At 37.9% G+C, this 24,513-nt stretch overlaps 2 protein-coding genes and 1 long non-coding RNA gene across 5 annotated transcripts in view; 2 read left to right on the plus strand and 1 right to left on the minus strand.

Moving 5' to 3' along the window:
• The window catches only part of LOC110830393 (intraflagellar transport protein 88-like protein nompB), a 13,415-nt gene extending 11,543 nt beyond the window's left edge, over nt 1-1,872 (plus strand). Inside the window, exon 17 of the mRNA XM_022065268.2 lies at nt 1,408-1,872. The gene's annotated coding sequence lies outside the window, so the exon portion shown is untranslated. The remainder of the gene's footprint in view (nt 1-1,407) is intronic.
• LOC147871521 (uncharacterized) overlaps nt 1-2,426 on the minus strand; it is a 4,189-nt gene extending 1,763 nt beyond the window's left edge. The window contains exon 1 of the long non-coding RNA XR_015538722.1: nt 2,153-2,426. This is a non-coding gene — a long non-coding RNA (uncharacterized LOC147871521). The remainder of the gene's footprint in view (nt 1-2,152) is intronic.
• LOC110830394 (hexokinase-4) overlaps nt 1-24,513 on the plus strand; it is a 25,567-nt gene extending 1,054 nt beyond the window's left edge. Inside the window, exons 1-12 of one of the 3 annotated variants that reach the window (XM_022065270.2) lie at nt 3,900-4,029; nt 4,383-4,824; nt 9,823-9,946; nt 16,303-16,456; nt 17,942-18,160; nt 18,918-19,100; nt 19,398-19,534; nt 19,868-19,980; nt 20,764-20,919; nt 21,418-21,557; nt 21,739-21,872; nt 22,376-24,513. In XM_022065270.2, the coding sequence (XP_021920962.1) occupies nt 9,845-9,946; nt 16,303-16,456; nt 17,942-18,160; nt 18,918-19,100; nt 19,398-19,534; nt 19,868-19,980; nt 20,764-20,919; nt 21,418-21,557; nt 21,739-21,872; nt 22,376-22,471 (1,434 nt within the window). In that variant the 5' untranslated portion in view covers nt 3,900-4,029; nt 4,383-4,824; nt 9,823-9,844 and the 3' untranslated portion in view covers nt 22,472-24,513. Of the gene's footprint in view, nt 1-3,896; nt 4,030-4,382; nt 4,825-9,822; nt 9,947-16,302; nt 16,457-17,941; nt 18,161-18,917; nt 19,101-19,397; nt 19,535-19,867; nt 19,981-20,763; nt 20,920-21,417; nt 21,558-21,738; nt 21,873-22,375 lie in introns of those variants that run through there. The other 2 variants (XM_087360952.1, XM_087360951.1) reach the window with 2 other exon arrangements.

Raw genomic sequence — 24,513 nt, forward strand, 5'->3', positions numbered from 1 at the left:
TTAAATTACATCATGATTTCTTCCTTCCATCTCATTTGCAATTCATTACTCATTAATTATCTTATCATTTAACACTATATAGTCTTAGGTATTGGCAGGATTGTTAAATCGTAAAGTAATTGCCATATTCAAAATTCACAATTATAAGAGAGTTTGACTAGTTTGAAGCTGTGGACCTTTTCTACTTAATTGAACAAAAACTCAAATATACATTTCTTGAGGCAAGTATGAAAGATCCCATTATGTTAAGGTAAATATTTACAAATATATTTCTTGGAAATGAAATGCGGCACCACACTTTGAGAAAGTTGTCGATGTCAGCTTCTGTCTAGTATTGTTGCAACTTGATTACTTCAATCACATTCTTATCCCCTCTTATATTTTAGGGCATAAAATTTTAAATAACATTGCACAAAGATGTCTGACACAATTCTTGTCTTCATATTTGTGTGTTGTCCGTCCGCGTCTGCGTACCGGATGTCGTCTGAATCCGCCTCTCCCCAAATGTATGTTTGAATTGAAGTCGTTATGCAAAAACATAATACTTCTTGTATCATGTGTTGTTGTCATTGGCACTTCTAATTGATTTGCGCGCGTATCGTGGATTTGCCGTCTGTCTTTGTGGTATCACATTCCCACATCACTCTTTTCCTCTCCCACTGCTGCAGCTCTGGCTCATGCAACTCAACAGAACCTTGTTAAAGGTAAGTGTCTACATCCTTCCCTCGCAGCTGTCTGCCTCTGTCCCTTCATGTCTGGTCTGGCCCAGTGTAAGTGATACAACCTCTACGGAATGTTTAACGAGCTTCACGTATGTGGATTTTTAGGCGTGTTTCGTACCAAAACTAACATGTTCATTTTGCTGTCATCGTCCGTTCCGTTCTTACATAGGTGACATTGACATTCGTTTTCACATACTTTTGTCAATGCGTCAGGAAATATCCAAAATTGGTACTCAAAATAATTCTTTGGACCATTATAGAGCTGATAATTTTTACTTTTTTTTAAATATTGTTCTAAATATTTATGTATGTTGAAAATTATTTAAACAATTATTTTTAATAGTATAAATTCTATCAAAAAATTCCCATATATATACTAAGAGTTTTATATCGTCATCGCGTTTGTAATTGTTGACATACGAAATAAGTTTTATATAAAATTTGTTTGGATATTTATGATCTGTTAACGCAGAACATTAATTTGTGTAGCCAAGTGTATATTTTCTGTCGCAACTTTTTTTTTACGTAGTGTTCAAAAAAATTCTTTTTTTAGTACCAATGTCAAGATCCTTCTGTAGATGACTTTATTGTTTGCGTTGTATAAATTAAAATTTAATAGCTTTGTGTTTAGTCTAGTGAAAGGTTCTTATTTTGATTACAATAAAATGTGACATCCCGTTCTCAGTGAAGGGATTCGGCTCCTAACAAGGGTTAACTGAGAAGAAGAGCCGTCCAATCATTAACCTTGTTACAAGCTGACTGACGGGTTCAGCGTTACACCATGCTTAGGAATGTGAAACATGATTTAATATGGCTTGGTCATGTACGGCTGATTCCCGAGGCTGGAGGACGTTGGTACGTCTGTGGTCGACAGAGTTGCCAAAATGTTTTGCAGAAAAAGTGAAATGTCTCGCTGGATACTGGAAATTATCTCCCCTTGAGGAAACTGAGTGAAGTGATGTATCTGATAATTGTTGTTAGAAGTACTTCACATTGTAGTTGTACAGTTAAATGTTGCGGGTGTTTTGTAGCGTATTATTTTATTTGTCGAGTTACAAATATAATTATTTTTAAAGTAATGCTGTTTTTAAGATTCATGTATTTATTATCGTGAAAAATTGAAATATAGGTGAGTGAACGTGTTGTAGTAGTTACAGAGAATTTGATTGTGTGGATGTGAACTAGTTGCAGTTACTGTTATACTAGCGTTTATTTAAAAGTTATTTTCCCAGACGTGTTTCAGCCCCATGGGTCTGTTCTCGTCGGCTAAGACAGCCATCATCAGTATTATAGGCTCACTCTACTTTGTGTCCTGTTGTGTACATAAATATTAGTACACACATTAAAAGTTTAATTATGTGCATCAACATTAGGCCTGTACGAACTAATTAACATTAAGTGCATTGTTCTGGTCATTGAAAAGTACGCACCTTTTATCGGAAGATATAATGAAAAGTTAAAACATGGTGACTGCATAATAATGATAATTAATTAACACGTTAATTGAAACTCGGCACGTAAAATACATTTCACTACCGGTTATCGATACCAGAAACAGCGATATTAGTGGTATTGAATCTCGTATTTGTTATATTGTTTACTTGTAGGTTAAAGGTTTAGTGGCGTAGATTAAAGCCTACAAGTTTTTATGCGTTGCAACACCAAAATCGACACATCAACGACGAACGAATTAAGACTGATAATCGAAGCTGATTTGTGTAAACAAGTAGGTCCTAGTGTGTACTCTGTGTGCGGCCTTCAGACCGTTGGCCCACGAACGACCTCGAAACGGACGTAATTGAATGTAACATCGGGAATACACACGTTAATGGCATTGGACATTTTTTTTTTCTCCTTCGACGCTACGTGCCAGCCAATGAAATTGCAGATTTTAAAGGCGTGGACAACCGAGCCTTCTGGTTCTGTGAAGGCAAGGACCAGAACTACAAGTGGCTGTCCAGGGAATCGGGTCCGGTCATTTTGTACTCGGAGCGGAAAGTTACGTTTTCATTCGCGCATTTCGGGTTTTTTTCTTCTTACACTTTTAAGCCAAAGATTATTTTGCTGCATTTCATCGGTAATTTTAAGAAGTCGTTAATACATGGACACGTTTTTAACCCAGTACCTGTCGTATAGAACCGAAAAATAATTTTGAAAAATACCAGGACACTGGTTTCTGTCTTGAAATCCACGCCCAGAACATCGTCGACATAGAATTCGCCTGTTTTTCGTACTGCAGAATTTAAATTTGTGGTCACCACAAGCTGTTTCCGAGGCTCGGCCTCTTATTACGAATGGCCTTGATTCAATCCATAATGCCTATCGTGATGCATGTGGCCTCTGACCTATACTTTGGACGGCCCTTCTGCATTGCAACACGCGTTACGTGTGAAGGGGGTCTTCCTGTAGTGAGACGAGGAGAAATGTCAACTTTGCTAATGATTATATTTTGCGCCATGTTTTCATTTGTATCGATCTGAATAAAGTAGCTTATGTTTAGGTTATGTTGTTTAGCGTAGAATAGGATAAGAGGATGTTTAACTGGACAGAGTATCTAGCAGTCACTCAGATGGTGTTTTACGGAACATGATGGCTGCCTTGTTGGATGTTGCGCCGTGTAGTCTCGTAGAAGTTGACCGACGTTTCAGAGGTGCTTATTCCCTCCACCATCAGATCGATGAGGCAGGAAATATCTCGGATTAACTTTCTTTTGTGGATTGTGTCCCGAATAAACCTATGATGATTTGGTCGAGAGAGCAGTCACATGTTTCGATTACTAGCTCCTCGTTTGCCTGCCAGACTGGAGAATACTTTTCTCTCTTGCCAATTTCGGTGTTTTTCTGTAACGTAACTCCCACGATTGCAGAAATTTTATTATGAAATACAACGCATTAACTGCCATATCTTGCAGGATTATGTATAATATTCGACCTCTGTACTATAATTATTTTGAATAACATTGACCGAATGGGTTACAATGCGACCGTCTTATCGAGTATCTCCCGGGTCACTTGGGTTTTATCCAGATAACCGAGTCAAAGGTCATAGTTAAGTAACCATGGAATAATAACCATGATACCAGTGATAAACACATTTACCCTTTGTATATTCCTTACGAAAATAACCTAACACTATATTAACATTTTATGGCTCGTGTACCTATTTTTAACGTCGAACTCTTCTGTTAGTGTTAAAAGTTCGATTTTTGTGTGCAAGAGTATCTCGTAGTGCACCAATATGGACCAAATTTGAAGTTGGCAGACGACGCTTGTCAGATTTAATTGACATCAATCAAGCGATTTTGAATGTGAGTGATTTGTTCTATAAAAGGCGAGGCATTTCTGGAATAGTTACGTAGTTATGAACTTGCCTAGGGTTTCCTTCCATAGAGATGGTTAGGCAAAGAGATAATGTATAATTTCAGTGTACCAAAACTGAATTCAGATTTAAATTTTAGTAACTTGTCACGTCGTTTTTTTCTAGAACTTAATATCAGTGAACCAATGAATTAATTTTTGAACTGTCGATTAGAAGAGATGCTCAAATTTCTCCATACTTGGGACCACATTCACCCAGTCGGGCCGCAAGATTGTGAAGACTTGCAAATCTATGGAAATTTGTTGAAAATGCTACTAATCTGGGTATTTTACATTGATTTAGATTCAACACTGCGATTCGCCTGTGAGACGAGTCCTACTTCTGGATTTGACGTCGTTAAACTGAACACTTGCGCACAGCGACAGAGACTGTCGAATGCTGACCACATGTTTTATAACAGTTACAAATAATGTAGCTGTGGGTCGCGAGTTCAGAATCCCGAGCCTAGATTCTTTTTCGCGGGTGCGCATTTCGTCTGTTCGGTGTTCATTTAAGTCTAGAAGGCGCTAGAGGAACGCGTCCAGTAGTACAACATTGACCTTAGCTGGCGGTTCGTTCGTTCCATTGCGACCGGCGTGTGCGTGTGTTTGTCCAACGTCTGCTGAATGGCTTCCTACTAGCGACTATAATTGCTCTAGTCAAGTGTAGCCAAGAAGACAGCGAGTGGAAAGGAAACAATTAAAAGACGTCTTACGAACGTCGAATACGAGAAATCTCACATCAGGTTCGTTTTATCGCAGTTAGAATTTTTCCTTTATTTTTACGAATTTGAGTGTGAGTGTATGTTCCACATCAGTACACGTGCGTTTGGGTAATGTTTTTTTTTTTTTTGTATAATATTAAGCATATCTAAAGGAGACATATGCCAGTCATGCTGTTTTATACCTGTGGCGGTGTGTAATTTTATTCATAATATTCTTTGGTTTATTTTATATTCTGTTACGTAATTATAATTTTTGTGAACTTTTAAAAGTGGTGAATGATATTAAGTCGATGGTTTTTGAGAACTGAGATGTGATGACCATAAATTGTGCCGTAGTATCAGGGGCTTAGGCATTTTCTACCCTTTAATCCACATATTATATCGATCCAAAAAAACCTTACGCGAGTCGCATTACGATTTTGATGTCGCGCGGGGGGGGGGAGTAGGATTGTTTTTTTCTAATGTTTGTAATTTGTAAACCAGGGGCTTTGTCCTGCGGCCCATTCCTCCCCTGCATTGACCACCGGCCCTGCCCTGGACAGCCCTGTGTTTCCACCATCCTGGTTTCAGAATGTCATAGGTCATAGTTGGCACACATTTTTGCGTAACTGTGGCCTCGGATCACATTAGTGAAACAATGACCTATGAGATGTGATATGAAAAACACATTTTGAATGTTAGTGTAATCCAGAGTTCGTCTCTTCATTTATATTATTATTATAATTATTAAATTAGTAAGAGTGACAACACAATTTTAGGAAGATAACACTTTATAAATTTTAAACGTGTTTTCTGGAAGCTGCTGTGCAATAAGTCTTGGGAAATGTTATATAATAAATCACGGACAAGTACCCTAATAATAATAGCGCCTGACATAGTGCAGTTTAGCGACTAGGGTACGGGCTGAGCAACTGAGGTTCAGTTCCCGGCAGACGCAGACAATCCTTATTTTAGGTACCGTGTCCGGACTGGCTCTGAGACCTATCCAGCCTCCTACCCAACGCGTACCGCAATTGGAAAGATATTTACATTTTATAGAAAGAAACCGAATAACGAATACTGTATTATATAAACCAACTCATTACTATTTTTCCCGCCATAAGTCCCGCATTGAATGCCTTGGGATTGAACCCGGGCCTCTGCGATGGAAAGCTATCGACTGAAACTTTCCGAAATCCATTAGAGGCTTCCTTTATACATTGGTGTCGCTTTTCACGATAAAATCTGTAAATTAACGAGTGAGGTACTCTAATGGAACCCTGGATGCAAAAGCTGGAATTTGTGCTTTAGTTTTGTTGGTTGGATACCTGATTTAATGAAACGTTTATAGACGACAATGATTGTGAAGTTACAGTCAACAGTTTTGTAAAATCGTAGAGAAATTTCGCCGGAGTGACTGGAGGAAGTATAAAATCAGTGTAGTTTCAGATCTAGGACGTTCTGGATGCGCATCTGAATCATACACGTAGATTCAAATGATTATTTGCGATGGGGATGAGCATTGAATGATTGAATAATGAGTTTCAAGTCGTCTCATTTTCACTCGTCACTATTACCACCACCGTCCAATAGTCTAATGCAGCGTTTCCTAAAGTGGGGGTCGCGAGTATCATGAGGCCTTAAAATTACCCTGAGGAGCCTAATAATCTAATTATAATACATGTCAATTTATGAGAGGCAAGGCAACATTAAATCTTGAGCATATAATTTAGTAGAAAAAAGGTTACGGTGGTCTAGCGGTTAGAACGCTGACCTTGTAATCCTGGGGTCTCGGGTTCGATTCCCGGCGTTGCCCGAATTTATAACTTGTGTTGGGCAAGGCCGTGGTCTAGGCAACACGGAGTTTTCCTCCGTGGCATCCAAACAATTACTCCATTCACACACAGAAGAAGGCAATGGCAAACCACTTCTGGATCATCTGCCAAGAACGTATATGAACAGGTCCCAGTCCGAGAAAAGGATGGAAGGATCCTGTTCATATGGACCTGTCGTCAGACAGAACACTAATAATAATAATAATAATAATAATAATGAAAAGGCGAAGTTGTGTTTCGTAAAATGAGTTTCGAAGTACGAGTAGTTAACTGTAGGGCAAACCTCTGGAGCTGAGTTTTCGAAATAAATAAGGCCTTCAGTGCATCGGGTCCCTTGTTGTCCTGGAGGCATCTGAAAGTATGTAAGCACTGTTATTGCTGTCGGAAAAACCCGCACCGAAGCTTCGGTACGTCTCGCTTTTCCTGTAACTAACTGACAAGTAACTCAAGGTCGAATACTGTCAGGAAGTTACCACTCACCTAATAACCGAAGTGAATGTCGGTTAATACCTACATAGCAGCGAATGAAAATAATTAACTTATTGGAGCAGAATCCTACTTGAGTATCTCGTGGTTACCCGGATACTTAAGAATATTCGTGTTTGTAAGATTCGTTATCATGTTCAGAATCCCTCATCTCTGGTCCAGATCTTCAGAGAGGGAATTAAACCTTCTTTCAGCTTGGTAAGATTTCAGATTACCATGGTGACGAGTAATTGTCTTCTGTGATCTAGAGCTATGCCGACATTTCAGAAGTACTAACTGCCTCAGTCCTGATGATGGAGGCAGTACACAGTTCAATATCCAAGAAGACAACCAGCTTCTTATTTCCAACTTACTGCTTTAAAAGTTCCTGGACTACGTTTCTTCTAATTGGCCTTCACATCCTTAACTGTCCTTTCTCTTCTCCTGAGGTTGGTGTTTGCATTTTGAAGTGTTTGTGGATGTGTGCGCGGTAGTAATAGTTTTATACTTGGAACTCAGTGTCAGAATTACAAGATACTTTTAGCAGCGACGGATTTTGTGGACAGAAAAAGCAGCTGAGATGATAATCTTTTTTTTCAATGAAGTCTTCACGGGTCAGATGTCCGTAAAAAGAAATCGGCTTTTCGAGAGTCGTCTCGATCGCCATCAGATCCCTCATGACGAGAATCGAGACGGTCTTATGCGTTTTAAACCACCGGGGCTTCATATCTGTTTAGCGATACTTGAATAGCTATACGTCTCGTTTAATTGTGATAGGCAATGCGACAGATGTCCTTTAGTAGAAGGCCGTTTGTTAATCACTTGATGTCTATCAGCGGCAGGTTAGATGACATGGGCTGCCAGTTCATATGAAGGCTTAAATTAGTTATTAGATATACCGCTATTTAAAAAAATATTTAGCGTATCGAAAAATGTATCAGATGGAAACTATAACCACTGATAGTATTAATATTTAATGGTGTGTACAGTTACTTCTTAGTCGTCGCCTTTATCAAATTGTCTTTTGTTCCGCCGATCCGGCCACATTTCTCTAGTAGACTCTTCAAACATTCGTCCTTGGTTCCAACTCTTTTGTCCCTCAGTTTCTCCCCCTTCAAGTTTATTGATAAGTAGCGTGCTTATGAAACCTGTGTCTTCAAGCCTCCCATATTCGCTTGTGCTTAGAATTTTCTTTATTGCTTATGCAATGGTTATACAGCCACGACTAGGTTTCCAGAGCATCATCTGTAAAAAAAGGTGTTGATTTAAAGAAGAAGCTTAATTTTGGAAATCCTGCCCCCTTTCTTTCATAAGATAGTGTATTTTGTTTAATTTTAACCGTCTAATCACAATAAAATATTTTATTAAATATTAGAATATTATTATTACAATTAACATTTAATATTTAAAATATATTAAAATGATGCTCTTTCTATCGAAATGTTCGATTTACAATTAGAGCATCATCTTTTTCACGACATGTTTCGGTTTTCAATGAACCATCTTCAGGTGTATAATCGATATAAATTTAAATGTAATATTCTAAATGCAATCCTTCGTCAGATGTCCATTAAATATCGGAAAGTTATCCTCTTCTAGATCAATTGCACTTTGTTATCACATTCAATGTTGTTTCGTAAATGTATGTCGCGTATAGCGTGATCTTGCGTGGGTGAAATGTTTGTAGTGGTTTTTTATAATCGGCTTGTAAATTAAATAATATTATAAAGATTAAATGGATATTAGAGATAGAAAACAAAATAATATATTGAGGAATTTTAATTTTAAAAACATACCAGATATGAAGAGTGGAGGAGGTCCGTCTAGAAGTAATGTAATATATTTTAATTTATTTTAAATATTTTAAATATTAAATGTTAATTATAATAATAATATTTTAATATTTAATAAAATATTTTATTGTGATTAGACGGTTAAAATTAAACAATTATAATCATCACAATATGACGCAACATTATCATCTCATAGTGTATTTTATACAAAAAGAAATTCCGTGTATTCGAGGCCACGGTGGAAGCTGCCCCAAACGCCCACTGAGTTGCTAGCAGATTTTTACTGACTCCTCCCATATTTTTGACTCCCGAGGACTACAAATAAAGGCCTATCACGGTGTATCAGTCGTAAAATCCACGGGTACTTACATGTTTCCTGTTTTACGCGATTTCGATTTGCAGGAACGCGGCTCCCGCTTATAACGAGAGTCATCTGTATAATTTTAGCATATGAGAATGAATGTAGGTAGCATATTTGTGGCAGGCTGTATGTTTAGCTCAACGCCCCACTTTTTCTTAATACGCCTATACGGAGGAGGAGGAGAGCCTGTTTAAAGTTTAAATTGTGTTCAGCCGAATCCTCGTTAATTATAAACAACTTTTTTATTATTGAGACTGCAATAATGTCGGAATCCAGAATAGTTCACTTGTTTTCAGTTATCTGATGATTCTATTAATTTGGAAATTCCTGCCATAAACTCATTTTTCGACTCTCAGTAACTTCGTTAGATGACACATGGCCATATGATCACAACTTTTTACTTAAACCCCGTGTTTAAGATTCTCCCATCTATGCGTGGGTCTTCCGAGACGTTTCCCGACAAAAATTTCTTTATAAATTTCTTATCTTTCATGATTCGATAAACCTAACAACATTTGACAAAGAGTGTAAATTATGAAGCTCCTTTCTCAGAAACTACGCCTTAAAATGTTCTTTGTGTCTGCAGTTGTACGGAGTGAGGGGATAAAATGGCATGTCCCACTTCGCGCCCAGAGCACGCCCTTTCTTGGCTGGACAATGCTATCCGTGTGGGACCTTTGCAACTCTCCAACACCTGGAGGAGGCAGCAGGTACGAATACTGAATAAACCTTAGTTTGTGTGTCTTCGTAACCACGTTTTTCTGTTGTAGATAAGCTCTTCTGTATAAACCCAAAACTTTCAAAACTGTTGAACCCATATTTCCAACTAGAAATACTGTCATATACTTTTAAAAGTATTTATTTATCCATTGGTTTCTTTACTTACTCTGTTTTAATTAGAATCCAGATTCCCTGAATAGAAAAGGATTTCTTTCGTAACATCAATTTTTCAGAGAGGAACCACGAATATAAGACAGCAGATTTTTTTTTCGCATGGCTAACGCGGCTAATATAGACGCTCCACCCTTTGCAAACAAACACGATCATATGTTCTTGAAGTAATTACATTTACAGACGCATTTTTAGTCTGGAATGTGAGGCAGACCGGGAACTGGTCCGTACGCGGATTACCGCTGCTATTTTACAGGTCCTTGAATCAACGAAGGCTGCCAACCGCTGTAATTGTAAGATGAATGGATAATCAATTTTCTTTCGTGCAGTGTCTGTGATGACAAGTATATTTTGTGTAAACATCTGAAGCACGTCATACGACCTTGTGTACGCTTGGTTGTCTTTAGTGGGGCAGTCCACGAGATTAGCTCTACTCTTTAGGCCTTTGTGTAACGTAGCGAGTAGCCGGATTAAAGATGATATACCCATAGAACACAGACAGAACTTGGAATTTCTCACAGGTCTTTTAAAATAATTTATTTTGTAGTTTTACTTAGAATGCCGGAATATTATCTACGTATAGGTCATGATGGACTCCTTTTAAATATGCCAACTACTCACTGTTTTATTATTTATTATTTATTTAGTGTTCTGTCTGACGACAGGTCCAGGTCCATATGAACAGGATCCTTCCATCCTTTTCTCGGACTGGGACCTGTTCATATACGTTCTTGGCAGATGATCCAGAAGTGGTTTGCCATTGCCTTCTTCTGTGTGTGAATGGAGTAATTGTTGGGATGCCACGGAGGAAAACTCCGTGTTGCCTAGACCACGGCCTTGCCCAACACAAGTTATAAATTTCGGGCACCGCCGGGAATCGAACCCGAGACCCCAGGATTACAAGGCCAGCGTTCTAACCGATAGACCACCGTGGCTATCACTGTTTTATATCTCATTTTAAGCTGAGTCACTTCTGCGGTTTATTTAGAGAAGTTTAATAACAAAAGAAGTAAAATAAAATAAACAGGCGAGTTTCGTATTTGTACAAAAACAAAATTTTTAAAAATGTAGGTTTTTTAATGTTCGATTTCCTGGGCAGAATTTACGATACGTAAACTTTACAACTTAAAAGATGTGTAGCGTTTACAGTAGTTTAGGGTGTTTGAGCACAGGGTGCAGAGGAGAGTATTTGGATCTTTGAGGGGTGGAGTGACAGGGGAGCGGGAGAAAGTGCGCTTCTAAGTTTCACTAAATTTTATTAGGATCAAATCAAGTCGTTGAGGGGAGAAATTTGTGCACAAACAAATATAACTCCGTTGTTTTCTACAAGTTATTTTTATCCAAAAGTAATCGATATTCGAGATGTTGTTGTTGAAACACCGAGTTGCTTGCATACCCAGCCGTATGAAACTCTGGCCGTCGAATACGATATTTTTGATATTATAATACTATTAAGTACAGCAAGGGTACAAACTTGGGTTATCGATTTCTCAGCCTTTCGTTACTCAAACATCGTTATTATTGCGAGTAAATTTGGGTTCCTTAATTGCAAAATTAATGTGAAAGTGGGAAATTTCGTCAAATTCTATCCACTTCGTTCGATACGCCTTTTATCTTACCTCTGAGACAGAAGTAACGCTTTTGAATCTCACTTATGAGCTATCCGGCCGTAATTCGCTGTACTGACTGCAGTAAGTCCCTGGAAGTAAATTGCGTGATTTTACCAGGTCAGTACAACCGGTAATGCAGAGAATACTGGAACCGAGTATTTCACATGTTAGGATTCTACTAGTTGCGTAGTTAATTAATGGTTTAACTTTGTTTTGTATGAAGTAGGATCTTCAACACGTTTAATCCAAAGTACAGCGTCCAATCAATTTTTAATTAAATCCTAAATGATGATTTTATGAAGCGAGCTATGCTATGCGTTTTGAAATTTTCAATTAATATTTATGGATGTCAGGACTGGTCAGTGTATGTGGAGGCGATATATAGACCTTTCATGTCACAAAAAATAAATTAGATGGGCCTAACTCCGTGATGACAGTCCTTTTGATAAGCTGATAGCCGCTTTGCTAGTCAGTAAATCCCCCGGCGTCCATAGAATCTTAGATGTCCATAACTGCGTTCAGAAGTAACTAAGTACGTAATAAGTTCTTCCCAGCGAATAAAAACGAAAAATTATTAGTTTTCTCTTGTTACATTTATGTCACCAAAGCTTACAAATACTGTTGTAGTTGGGATTGCTTTTCAAATGAAACACTGTTTTTTTTTTCCTTAATATGTAACCTTTGTGAAGATAATTCTTCCACAAAATTTAAAATATATTTTTTAATTGTGCGAAACATTAACTGAAAAAAAATAGTGTATTAAATTTAGTATAATAGAAACATGTAATTGTATTCAGAAATCTTGAATGGAACGTAATATATGAGTTGAAAAGTTATAAGTTTTGCAGCTGATATAATTCGAATAATTTAGGTTGTAAAAATAGTATTAAAATATATTAAAATTGTCCGTCAATCACAATAAAGTATTATAAGATAATTATGTTTCATATGTAAATCGAGTACTCGATACGGAACAAAGGATAATATTTTAACCATTTAATTATCTTATAATACTTTATTGTGATTGACGGACAATTTTAATATATTTTAATACTATTTTTAAATAAAATCACAATATGACGCACCTACAATATCTTATAATTTAGGTTGTACTTTCATGGTCTAATACATCAGTTTTCCTGGCTGGATCTGTTAATCAACACTAATTTAAAATATTATTACTTAAAATATAAAATACAATTTTCATCTCATGCTGCCATTATGTTTGTACAATTCTTATTGTATTTATCAAAGTTTATTTCTGTGTTCTGTTTGTCTCGCGTTACTTAAATAACAGCTATTGCGTTTTGCCTTTTGTGATCTGCTTGTCAACGATCTATTGAACGTCAAAGTTACTATTAGTTTGTTTTCTGTTTTTCGCTGTGTTATTGCACTTTTGTTTTGTCTTTATTGTTATTCTCCTGCGTCCTTGGCTGCCGTTGGGCCGTAATATGCTTTGTTATTGATGTATGTAGGCTATACGAGCAGACGTTCGGTAGTTCAACAGTGAGAAGAATTATGCGCCGTGCAAGTACAGCAACTTCTCCGACACTACTATGCTGCATGTAGTCGAATTGCAATACTGCAGGCGTTACGTAATCAGGGCGTATACAGAGTAGTTGAGATCGTAAAATCCGTAGTCCTCACGACTCTGAAGACTTCTGTAACACCACATGGCCATGTAAATGGGTACCAGCATTCTGAGGAACATACGAGGTGCGATCGGAAGGTTTCCAGACTGCGCGTATAAAAACCCGTACACTTATCTCAGGTATTAAATTCATCCATCACCCTCTTAGTAGTTCCCCTGGGAGTGAACACAACGATCCCAGCGCCGCTGCCAAGCCTGGAAGCATCCCTGGAAATCTTTCTTTGTCAGCCTGTCAAGCACCATCTGCGATTCTGCCTGAATCTCTTGCCAAAGACTCGCCAAAACGGCTACGGAAACCTATGAAATGCTAAAGCAAGCATTTGGGGAGTCCGCAATGGGTCGTGCACAAACTTTTGTGTGGCATTCACGTTTTAAAAATGGCCGAACCTCTGTCGATGATGACGAGCGTTCTGGACGACCATCTTCGAGCACAACGCCCGAAAATGTTACGAAGATTCGGCAGGCCATTCACGAAGATCGACGTCGTACCATCAACGACTTGTGCGACATTGTTGGGATAGGCTATGGGACCTGTCAGCTGATTCTAAAGGAAGAACTCCACATGCGACGCATCATGACAACGCGCCAGCGCACACCGCCCTCAAAGTTCGCCAGTTTTTGGCCTCAAACACCATGGCCGTCATCCCGCACCCTCCTTATTCGCCGTGTGACTTCTTCCTCTTCCCAAAGATGAAAATTCAGCTAAAGGGAAGGAGATTTGAGACGATAGAAGAGATTCAGGCAGAATCGCAGATGGTGCTTGACAGGCTGACAAAGAAAGATTTCCAGGGATGCTTCCAGGCTTGGCAGCGGCGCTGGGATCGTTGTGTTCACTCCCAGGGGAACTACTTCGAGGGTGATGGATGAATTAATTTAATACCTGAGATAAGTGTACGGGTTTTTATACACGCAGTCTTGAAACTTTCCGATCGCACCTCGTACTACCTTCTTCTTCAGGGATGTGTAGCTTCTTCAAGCAGAAAAGACGCTAATTTACTACGAATATTTAAGCATCTTGTCCAATTAGAATTCGTACAATGGCGGCTCGTGACATTCTCCAATAATAAGAAGTATCGTTAAGATATACAAAGCGTTACTTAACGTTACTTAATCATTCGGTAAAAGCTGTTTCTAGCGCTTGTTTCTTTTCTGCTGTATTTTACTTACTGTTAATGATGCATTTCATAGTACTCTGTGGTGGGTGGATAGACCCATCGCGAGACTTGTGCTTACACAGGGCATCAAAGAAAAGCTCAGGACTCCCCCCCCCCCCCTAATATTAAGATTCATGCCTCTTATCTGTCCAAGATCTCCACGACATAGACCGGAATTAGATCAATTACATTTTTATATAGAAGTTTATTTCTTTGTTAGTTCTTTGGTTTTTATATTTCGCTGTTATATCGAAGTCGATCACACCTTTTGGTTACCCCTGCCACACTGACACTTTTATGACGAGTTACCTCCGCGTTTAAACACTTTTTCCGCAAGAACATTCTAACATGAATTATTTGCTTTAGACTTCAACATGGAGGCAGTATGTTTCACCGAAACGTTAGCTTCTACGTAATGTTTACGCGGCGTTTAACCCAACAGGCATTCTCTGACTAAACACGTACTTCGTCGTTCTCCTCAAAATAATGAGAGAGGAAATGACTTTCAGCGTTCAGTAACAACAGCAATGTGGTTAAAATCCGTGGTAGTTGGTACTTAACACTGTTTTGCAACACGCTGGACCATCGTTTCTCAGACACGTCGTGTGTATTTTGTGTGATATAAATGTATGCACGTCAACTAACTTTGCAGTAAACGATTTTAAAGTTGTGAAATTTGAGGTTCTCGCTGCGATAAAAATGTCAATATTGTTGCTCTGGGTTTCGACGTCGTATAGATACCAACGTTTCAGAGAAACATACAGCCTCCATCTTTATCTCCATTGTCGATTTTAAACTCCGCTCCTACATACAATTCCGCCATTAGATTATATCCCAAGGGCGAATCACCAGAGAATCGAGCGCTCACACGAGCTACGTAACCATTGGCTCAACTGCAAACGGACCCTTGTGTCGTTGTCGCAGTACAAAAATGTGAAATAGAAGGTCAGGCAATGTCCTTGCCTTTAGGATGAACATCGGGTGGGACAAGGTCAGTTGAGACATCAGCGGAAAACGGGCTATAGACACCGGGGGGGGGGGGGGGGGGGAGGACATAAGCCAACGTCATAGCAAGACTACAGAGGACAGATTGTTTCGAAAATATATTTGCCTGAATATCTCAGTTTTCATAAAGGTTTCTTCATCTAATTGGAGTATAGTTTGTATTAATCTGTAAGATAGTCAAACAGTATTTGGCAGTATAATACGCGAGCAATAAATATATTTTAATTAGAAAAACCAACACTAATAACATAACTCGGTATATTCAACTCTACTGACACCGAAGCACACCATTAGAAATACGAGGTGCGATCGGAAAGTTTCAAGACTGCGCGTATAAAAACCCGTACACTTATCTCAGGTATTAAATTCATCCATCACCCTCGAAGTAGTTCCCCTGGGAGTGAACACAACGATCCCAGCGCCGCTGCCAAGCCTGGAAGCATCCCTGAAAATCTTTCTTTGTCAGTCAGGGTGATGGATGAATTTAATACCTGAGATAAGTGTACGGGTTTTTATACGCACAGTCTGGAAACTTTACGATCGCACCTCGTATCCTCAGAACATCTTAATGTTGTATCCCATCTCTTTCTTGGCTCTGCAAATGACCTTCGTCAAAATTAAGGAAACTTATTAATCATAATTATATGTAACAGAAGTATTTTGACATTGATGTTTTCTTGTTCAACCACTGTGAGGACATGTCTATATGCTCATTGCAGCCTAGAGATTGATTTTGTATTCTGGTAATCTCACAGGCGGAGGAGGCAGTGCATAAGATACAGCTGACTGGAGCCAAAGTTTTGCGCATCAAGGATGTATTCCACAGTGAGATGGAGCGCGGCATCCACGAGCAGCCGTCATCTTTACAGATGGAGAACACGTATATTCCAGAATTGCCTGATGGAACAGGTAAATGTACATTTTAAATAATAATTAAAAACAGGAAGATAATCACATGAAGAACAGGTTATTGAGACATCAACATATATCACGGATAAAATATGAATATTTATCCGTGAAACTTCCAAGTAGTCTTGTATAACCATTGGCAAATTACTTGGCACGTGAGCAATTGTCATGTATGGGTTGTGAGTTTGTGGTGGAAATCTTGGCTACCCGTTGCTGCAAATATTTGTCTCAGGATTTATTTATGAATAGAAGTTCAAATCATGCATTTGAGTCCACATTTACAGTTTTCAGTTACTTGTAGAATAGCTATCAATTTCCTAGAACTGTGATGTCACCCACAATCCAACTACGTTAATAATTATTTAATTTTGTTACTGACAAATTGATGTCAAGTGAATTCACTACATCCTGACGCTGTCAAGCGAGTCATATTAAATTGTCTGTATATATTTTTTTTAAATATAAAATTTAACATGGGATAATTCATTTTACTATGTTCAGTATGAAAAGGAGTTACATGTTTCTTTGGAGATTTGAAGTTCTCGCTGCGGTGACGACGTCGATGGTAGTCTTCTGGGTTGTGATGTTGTGTGGTATTGTAGGTGGTTAGCAACACAGCAGGGGAACATATCACCTCTGTCTTCAGCCTGAAGATTGAAGCTATATAATTCTCACAAATCTTTGTAACGACCTAAAATATCTTATGGTGTTACAATCCAGAAGCCCACCATCATACGAGGGTGAGTCAAATGAAAACCGTAATTTTTTTTTTAAATTTAATTTATTGAGTGAAAGCGGTACACAACTATATCATTTTTCTACATAGTCTCCATTTCGTTCAATACAGGCCCTCCAGCGTTTACGAAGTGTATGGATTCCTCTAGAAAAAAATTCTTGTGGTTGTCTGCGCAACCACTCATGCACCGCCTGCTGTACCTCTTCGTCAGAACGGAACTTCTTTCCTCCCATCGCCTCTTTGAGTGGCCCAAACATGTGGTAATCACTTGGGGCTAGGTCTAGTGAGTATGGCGGATGTGGAAGACACTCAAAGTGCAAGTCTTGGATTGTTGCAACTGTTGCACGGGCAATATGGGGCCGAGCATTGTCATGTCGCAAAAGGACACCTCTAGTCAAAAGTCCACGTCGCTTTGATCTGACTGCAGGTCGAAGATGATTCTTTAAGATTCTTCACTGATCAAAAAACGAATTACAGAACGTTGTTCTTCTTTCGTGCACATAACTAGTGGAGCAGCCATTTTCAAATTGGCACTGTGATGGCGATATGTTTGTCTGCATTATACTACCACCTATAGGATACTCTTTATAGCATTGGTAACATGTCTGCCAACTTATAGGACAATGGCGCGATATTTCGAATTTTTATCTCAGTTTTACGGTTTTCATTTGACTCACCCTCGTACTTACGTCTACGTCAATAGTTATGCGGTATTTCTGTTGGTACAAAATGATGTTCTGTGTGCCTAGAGGAAGGTATGTTCCTTGCATTGGATTTGGGTGGGACCAACTTCCGAGTGATCCTTTTGGAGCTGTCAAATGGCGCCCTTATCCGAGAAAAGGTTAAACACTACCACATAGGAGAGGAGTTGAGGCTCGGCTGTGGAGAGAGACTCTTCGATTTTTTGGCAGAATGTGTCAGTGATTTTGTACGAAGTCATGATCTCACTGGCATTAGGTTGCCATTAGGTAAGGATTGTTCCAGAAGCACGAATAAGGTATTTGATCTGATGGTAACTTTAGACATGTTTGCTTAAGTATAATAACAGTTTGTGAGCTTAGTGGCTTAAGAGTAATTTTTTGATACATATAAAAAGCATATGGGGGTCATGTTTATGCTCTGTATGTCAAAATTTCTTTGAAACTTTTCTGTGTTGTCCACATTGAATGACAGTAATGATAAGAATTCACTCACAAGCGGAAGTAAATTAAATTCCTTAAATAGTTGTCTACAAGAGAGACTTTTTAACACCTGCCATTATTCTATTGATTTTCTTTTGGGTGTGAAATACTTGTTAGATGTCTGTCAGTTTCTGCCAGAAGATAACTGCATATGACATGATGAAATAGAAATAAGAAAAGTAAACTAAATTGAATTACTTGAATGAGTAGAAAATTATACCGAACTTAATATGTCAATTGTTTTATTACCATAACCTATATTTAAATTAATAGATGTTTTGTAATTAGTAGTCAGTTTTATGAAGTTTGTTTTGTTAAACTTTAATGCACGTTTGTTGGCATTAAACCATTTGTTCAAGCTAGCAAAAATATCATTAACAGAATTTTGAACGTAATCACTTTCAGATGATAAATAATAATACTAGTATAATCAGTGAACAACCATCTCACTGTTTGGAACAGTTCTTCAGAATCCTGTTTTGTTTTTGTTTTTGTTTTTTTCCCCTCACAGATGTCTGAATTACACAATGTTGTTCTGCTCCAGGTTTTACCTTCTCATTTCCTATGATCCAGAAAGGTCTGGATGTTGGTATTCTTGTGACATGGACCAAGTCGTTCAACTGCCCATCTGTTGTTGGTCGTGATGCAGTTCAGATGTTAAGAGAAGCCATCAACAGACGTGGTGACACACACGTAGAAGTTCTGGCAGTGCTCAATGATACTACTGGTAAATATATCTTGGTTTATGAATCAGGATATTAAAATTAAATTAAGATGGCTGTCTTCTGGGATGTTGTGCCACGCAGTCTCATAGAAACTAACCAGCGTTTTAGAGATTCTTACTGTCTCAGTCATCATTGCTCTGATGAAATGGCAATCAGTTTGTACACCATGGATCAAACTATGTGTGTAATTATACGCACATACTGTGTAAAAACAGCATTGCACGAAGTTGGAGTAAATCGCTGTCGATACATATTTCACTGCAAAATCAGATGTGCAAACTTGTCTGTATTTTTGTCAGGCACACTGATACAGGGCGCTGTGCTTGACAGGAGGACTGTAATTGGACTGATACTGGGAACAGGAAGCAATGCCTGCTACATGGAACGGGCTGACAGAGTGCAGCACTGGGAAGGGCAACGGCATGGGGAGAAACAGGTGATTCGTGGCAGTTCCCCTGTAAATTATTATATACATCTAACACTAGCTTTTTTGCAGTTTGAACCTCTTATATAATTATTTAAAATCTGCAGTTTTTCATTGCATGTTTTACAGTGGCAACACAAATTTTAGTTAGTAATTTCAGTAATAATTATGCCACTACAATGTTCAGTGAAGTCAATCTTCAGATCTACTGATCCAAGAAAGTCAGATTTATCTCCGCTGTCAGTTAATTTACATGAAGCCTTTCATTTTCTTTTAAAGATTACCGTCTAAAATAGTGTGTTAATGAAAGGTAAGTTAAGAATGATGATGTTTACTTGATTACAGGTTATAATTGACATTGAATGGGGAGCATTTGGAGATAATGGTGTTCTGGATTTTATCAAAACAGACTATGATCGCAAGGTTGATGATAACTCCCTCATTACAAACTCCTTTACGTGAGTTCTCTTGAATTACTGATTCTTGTAGTTAAAATTATCATAAAACTATTTTATGTTAGAACAAAATATTTGGTTTCCTTTACTGTTTTAAATACTGATTATGTACTACCAATATAAAAAGGTATGAGATTTCTTATTAGGCAAAATTTATATTACAACTTTCCAAAGAAGAATGTAATATGTGATTTATTTACATTGTTTTTCATCCTTCATTATGCTGCTTGCGATTGAAAAACTTAAACATGTAGGTGCATCAAGAAGAAAATAGTTGTAGCTTACAAGTATTTCTATAATATAACAAATTTGTGTGGATTATAAAAACACTGAAATTTAGTAAAATCTATCTGTGATCTATGATTCCAAAAGAAATGATACTGAAATCTGAGATTTTGAAATGCAAGACAGACAGACATACCAAGTAGGTTGTTGCACCCTACAGAATTTGTTTTTTGTAGCGTGTCTGTTGTTTTTCGGAGATCTGAAGACATCTGGCTAGTATTTTATATTTATTCAATAATTTTTCTGTTCATTATATTTTCACATCTCTTTTGTAATCAGAAAAATAATGATCAAAATGTAGAAGAAGCACTTGCAAAGGAAATAAATATCAGATTACTGTGCAGAGGTTATGCGTACAAATCCTAGCTTGTTTTACATAGGTACAGTATGTATAAATGCATGTTTATTAAGACAGCGAAGAATAGACATTAAATATTGCAAAGAGTTTGTGATGTTTACTTAACCTCAAAAGCTTCAACTTTGATGTCATATATTTTGCAGATTCGAAAAATATATCAGCGGTAAGTATCTGGGCGAAATTGTTCGTGTGATTCTTGTGAAGCTTGTTGAAGACTGCGTTCTGTTTGGAGGTACAGCATCCGACATGCTTCTTACTTCTGGAGCCTTCACCACTAGCTTTGTATCACTCGTAGAACAGTAAGTTCTTACAAACTCTGTAATGTGACAGTAGTAATGGTGTGTCGAATATTTAGTCTATTTTACAAATGAGAAGAAAGTGCTTGCAGTTTGAACTTTATCATACAGAAATAGACCGATGAAGGTTAAGCAAGGTTTGCAAATGTGTTTATTACATATGTATAATTTTATGCTGCTTAATTCTAGATTATTGTCTGAGTCAGTGCAGGAATCTTTATGAACTGTTATGTGGCCGCGCGGTCTGAGGCGTGGGTCTTGTGCCGCTTGGTCGCAGGGACCGTGGGTTCGAATCCCACTCAAGCCATGGATGTTTTTCTGTGTTGTGCTGTCCTGTGTACAGGTAGAGGCCTTGCGACGGACCGATCCCTCGTCCAAGGAGTCCTACCGAATTTCCATAGATCAAGCCAACGAAAAGTTGGGACCCGCAGTGCTCAGGCACTTGAACGGGTCGTTCCCAGTATCCCCAGTATTTTCATACATTGATAAACTTGTTAACAGGGACACAGTGGATGACAGTTGTGACAGCACATCAGAGATTTTTGATAAGCTGGGCCTTTCATATGATCCTGATGATATTACTATTGTCAAGTATGTTTGTGAAACGGTGTCAAACCGAGCTGCATTGTTAGTGTCAATATGTAAGTTGTTATTACTTCTTTTATGATTTATCTCACTTATAATTATTATCATAATTTGTAATAATATGTTATTGGTAAGTAAAAGAAGGGCTGTCAGAAGTGGAGAGTGTGAACAGAGGGGGCAAGTACCCCCTAAATTAAAGTTAGGTTGAATTAACACGTTGACATGTGTGCGTACTAGGTACAGCAACATTGCTGGAGAGGTTAGATTGCCCAGACACCACTATTGCTGTAGATGGCTCTCTATACAAGTATCATCCTCGCCTCAAAAGTTGGATGAACAAGTATATTCGTCTGCTCGCTCCAGGGAAAAAGGTATTTATACAGTCCCAGTTCATTTGTATGTAACACTTTACATTACAAAGTGTAGCCAGCCAGATATTTTTTGTTACATAAATCTTGTCTCTTTCATGGTAACTGCATTTAAATGTTATGAAATATTAATTTCACCAAGACTTAACAGGAAATGTGACTGTCAGAATTTAAAAATGGACTGTGCTCCATGGAGTTAGTCAGTCGGTCAGTAAGTGAGTTAGTTGTGTAATATAACTTCATCCTACATATGCATTCATATGCAGCAACAAGATATCTGATAAGTCACAACTACGCTGCATTTCTTATTGCCCAGAAGTGTGTAGCGTGCTGCCACAGCCTTGGGTCTCATTTGGGGCTACACCTCTGACTTGTCACTTGGCTCATCATAGTAAATAAATTAACTTCAACTTTCATTGTCTGACAGTGGATAAGATAAACCATAAAATGGCTTCCATATTCAATGTTTTTTTGAGAATGGTACTTAGATATACGATTTTTTTCAGTTCCGGCTCTTATTAGCGGAGGATGGGAGCGGTAAAGGGGCAGGACTTGTTGCAGCTATTGCTCTCAGATTAAAGCAGCGTTTCTCAGATACATGACCTTCCATCCACCGATTAGCTGTACAAGTGATGTGACTTTTGCTGTACTCAGTAACAACAGCATTCAAAATTATGGCCGTATTATCTAAGCAGATGTTATCATAACCTCCGTAAAGTCAACGTGTTTTTAAGGAACTGATAAAGTAAAATTTAAATGTGTCTGACTGCAGTTCAGGGATAAATCTGTATCCATCATCTCTCTTTCAGAAACATTTTTTAAACAAAATCTGTAAGGGACTGGGTGTTGCATTTTATCCTCCAGGTAGGAAAATGGAAAACCTTATTTTGTTCAGACATAAAAGCTATATCCATCATATAATTTATTTCATGTGCATTTTTTAAACAAGTGAAAGGAGCTAGGTGTGTATTTTAGTTTATTCTTTTGGATAGATAAAATTAAATCCTTTTTCTGCATCTTTTCTTACTTAAAACTATAAATTATAAGAAATATTTGTGGGTCATTATGTATGGGTTTAATACTTTCCTGAGCAAAGGCAAGAGTATCATAAAAGCCCAATTAAACCAGTTTAGAAATGTGTATGCTGGGATACTGGGAACGACCCGTTCTTCAAGTGCCTGATCACTTCGGGTCCCAACTTTTCGTTGGCTTTGATCTATAGCAGGTTGGGCCAACCCAAATGATCTTTCGGGCCACTTTGGAAATGCATCATAACTCCGCGGGCCACATATAAAATTATATATCCCCATATTAGATTTAGATACACTATAGACATTTTTTTGGAGTGAAAAATTGAAACATAATGAGTTATTATTATTGTGTTTACTATTATTTTTACATGTAAACATAGATAATATAATAATAATGATACTAAGCGTACATTGTAAAGAAATATATAGCACTAAAAATTAAATATAAATATATTTTGTAAAAGTGTGATGAATCTCGCGGGTCGGAAAAATGTTCAAGGCGGGCCACATGCGGGCCGCGGGTTGGCCACCCCTGATCTATAGACATTCGGTAGGACTCCTTGGACGAGGGATCGGCTTGTTGCAAGGCCTCTATCTGTACACAGGACAGCACAACACAGAAGAACGCGGACAGACATCTATGGCTTAAATGGGATTCGAACCCACGGTCCCAGCGACTAAGCGGCACAAGGCCCACACCTGTGTACAGGTAGAGGCCTTGCGACGGGCCGATCCCTCGTCCAAGGAGTCCTACCAAATGTCTATAGATCGAGCCAACGAAAAGTTGGGACCTGCAGTGCTCAGGCACTTGAAGAATGGGTTGTTCCCAGTAACCCAGTATCCCAGTTTGTAAATATGTAACAAATAATGAAAGAATATATTTTACAAGGTCTATTAGAATATACATATAGTGTAAGGTGCTAGAATAACACCATTAACTAGTTTGATATGAGCAGTCTAAAAACAGATGTTTTAAACATTGTTTTTCATGAACATCACTAAGATGGAAAGGAAGATAATACGGATAAAAATGTATATTTTTATACTTACAAGATTGCTCCATGTGGAAAAAAATGTATCTTCTAAAACATGAAAATGGCAGGGAACAAATATGCCTACCTCTACATGCAGTTACATAAAAGGTAGGAAATTGGGTGAATTCATATTAGAATCAGTTTGCTTCAGATTTGTTTACATTGTGCATTCACAAGAAATTTGTCTTCTAAAATGTAAGGGATAAAAATATATACAAGAAATTTGAAGTTTAACAAGCTGTTTATTAGTGTTAAACTATCTGAGTAAGAATGCTGTAAAAGTTTATGGCCATTGTCTTCAACTACAAACTGACATTTTGTGAACTATATCAACAGTATGGAAAATATTATACTCAGAAATTGTTTGTCTTTCAATATTGCCTTGGTATGTCTGATTCTAATATTTTGAGGTTATGTTCTTGGAATGACTTTGCTCATTACGATTATATTTCTCAGTCCGTAAGTGATGTGGGCACTTGTAAATGGGATATGACATTTACACTGACTGTACAAAATGATTATTGCTGTAAAATTGTTTGTATTTTCTTATATAAATACAAGAACATTGTCATTTCATAA

This window comes from Zootermopsis nevadensis, unplaced genomic scaffold, assembly GCF_977971745.1.
Source record: "Zootermopsis nevadensis isolate Lab colony 2312 unplaced genomic scaffold, Znev_1.0 Znev_ptg000050l, whole genome shotgun sequence".
Classification (NCBI taxonomy): Eukaryota; Metazoa; Arthropoda; class Insecta; order Blattodea; family Termopsidae; genus Zootermopsis; species Zootermopsis nevadensis.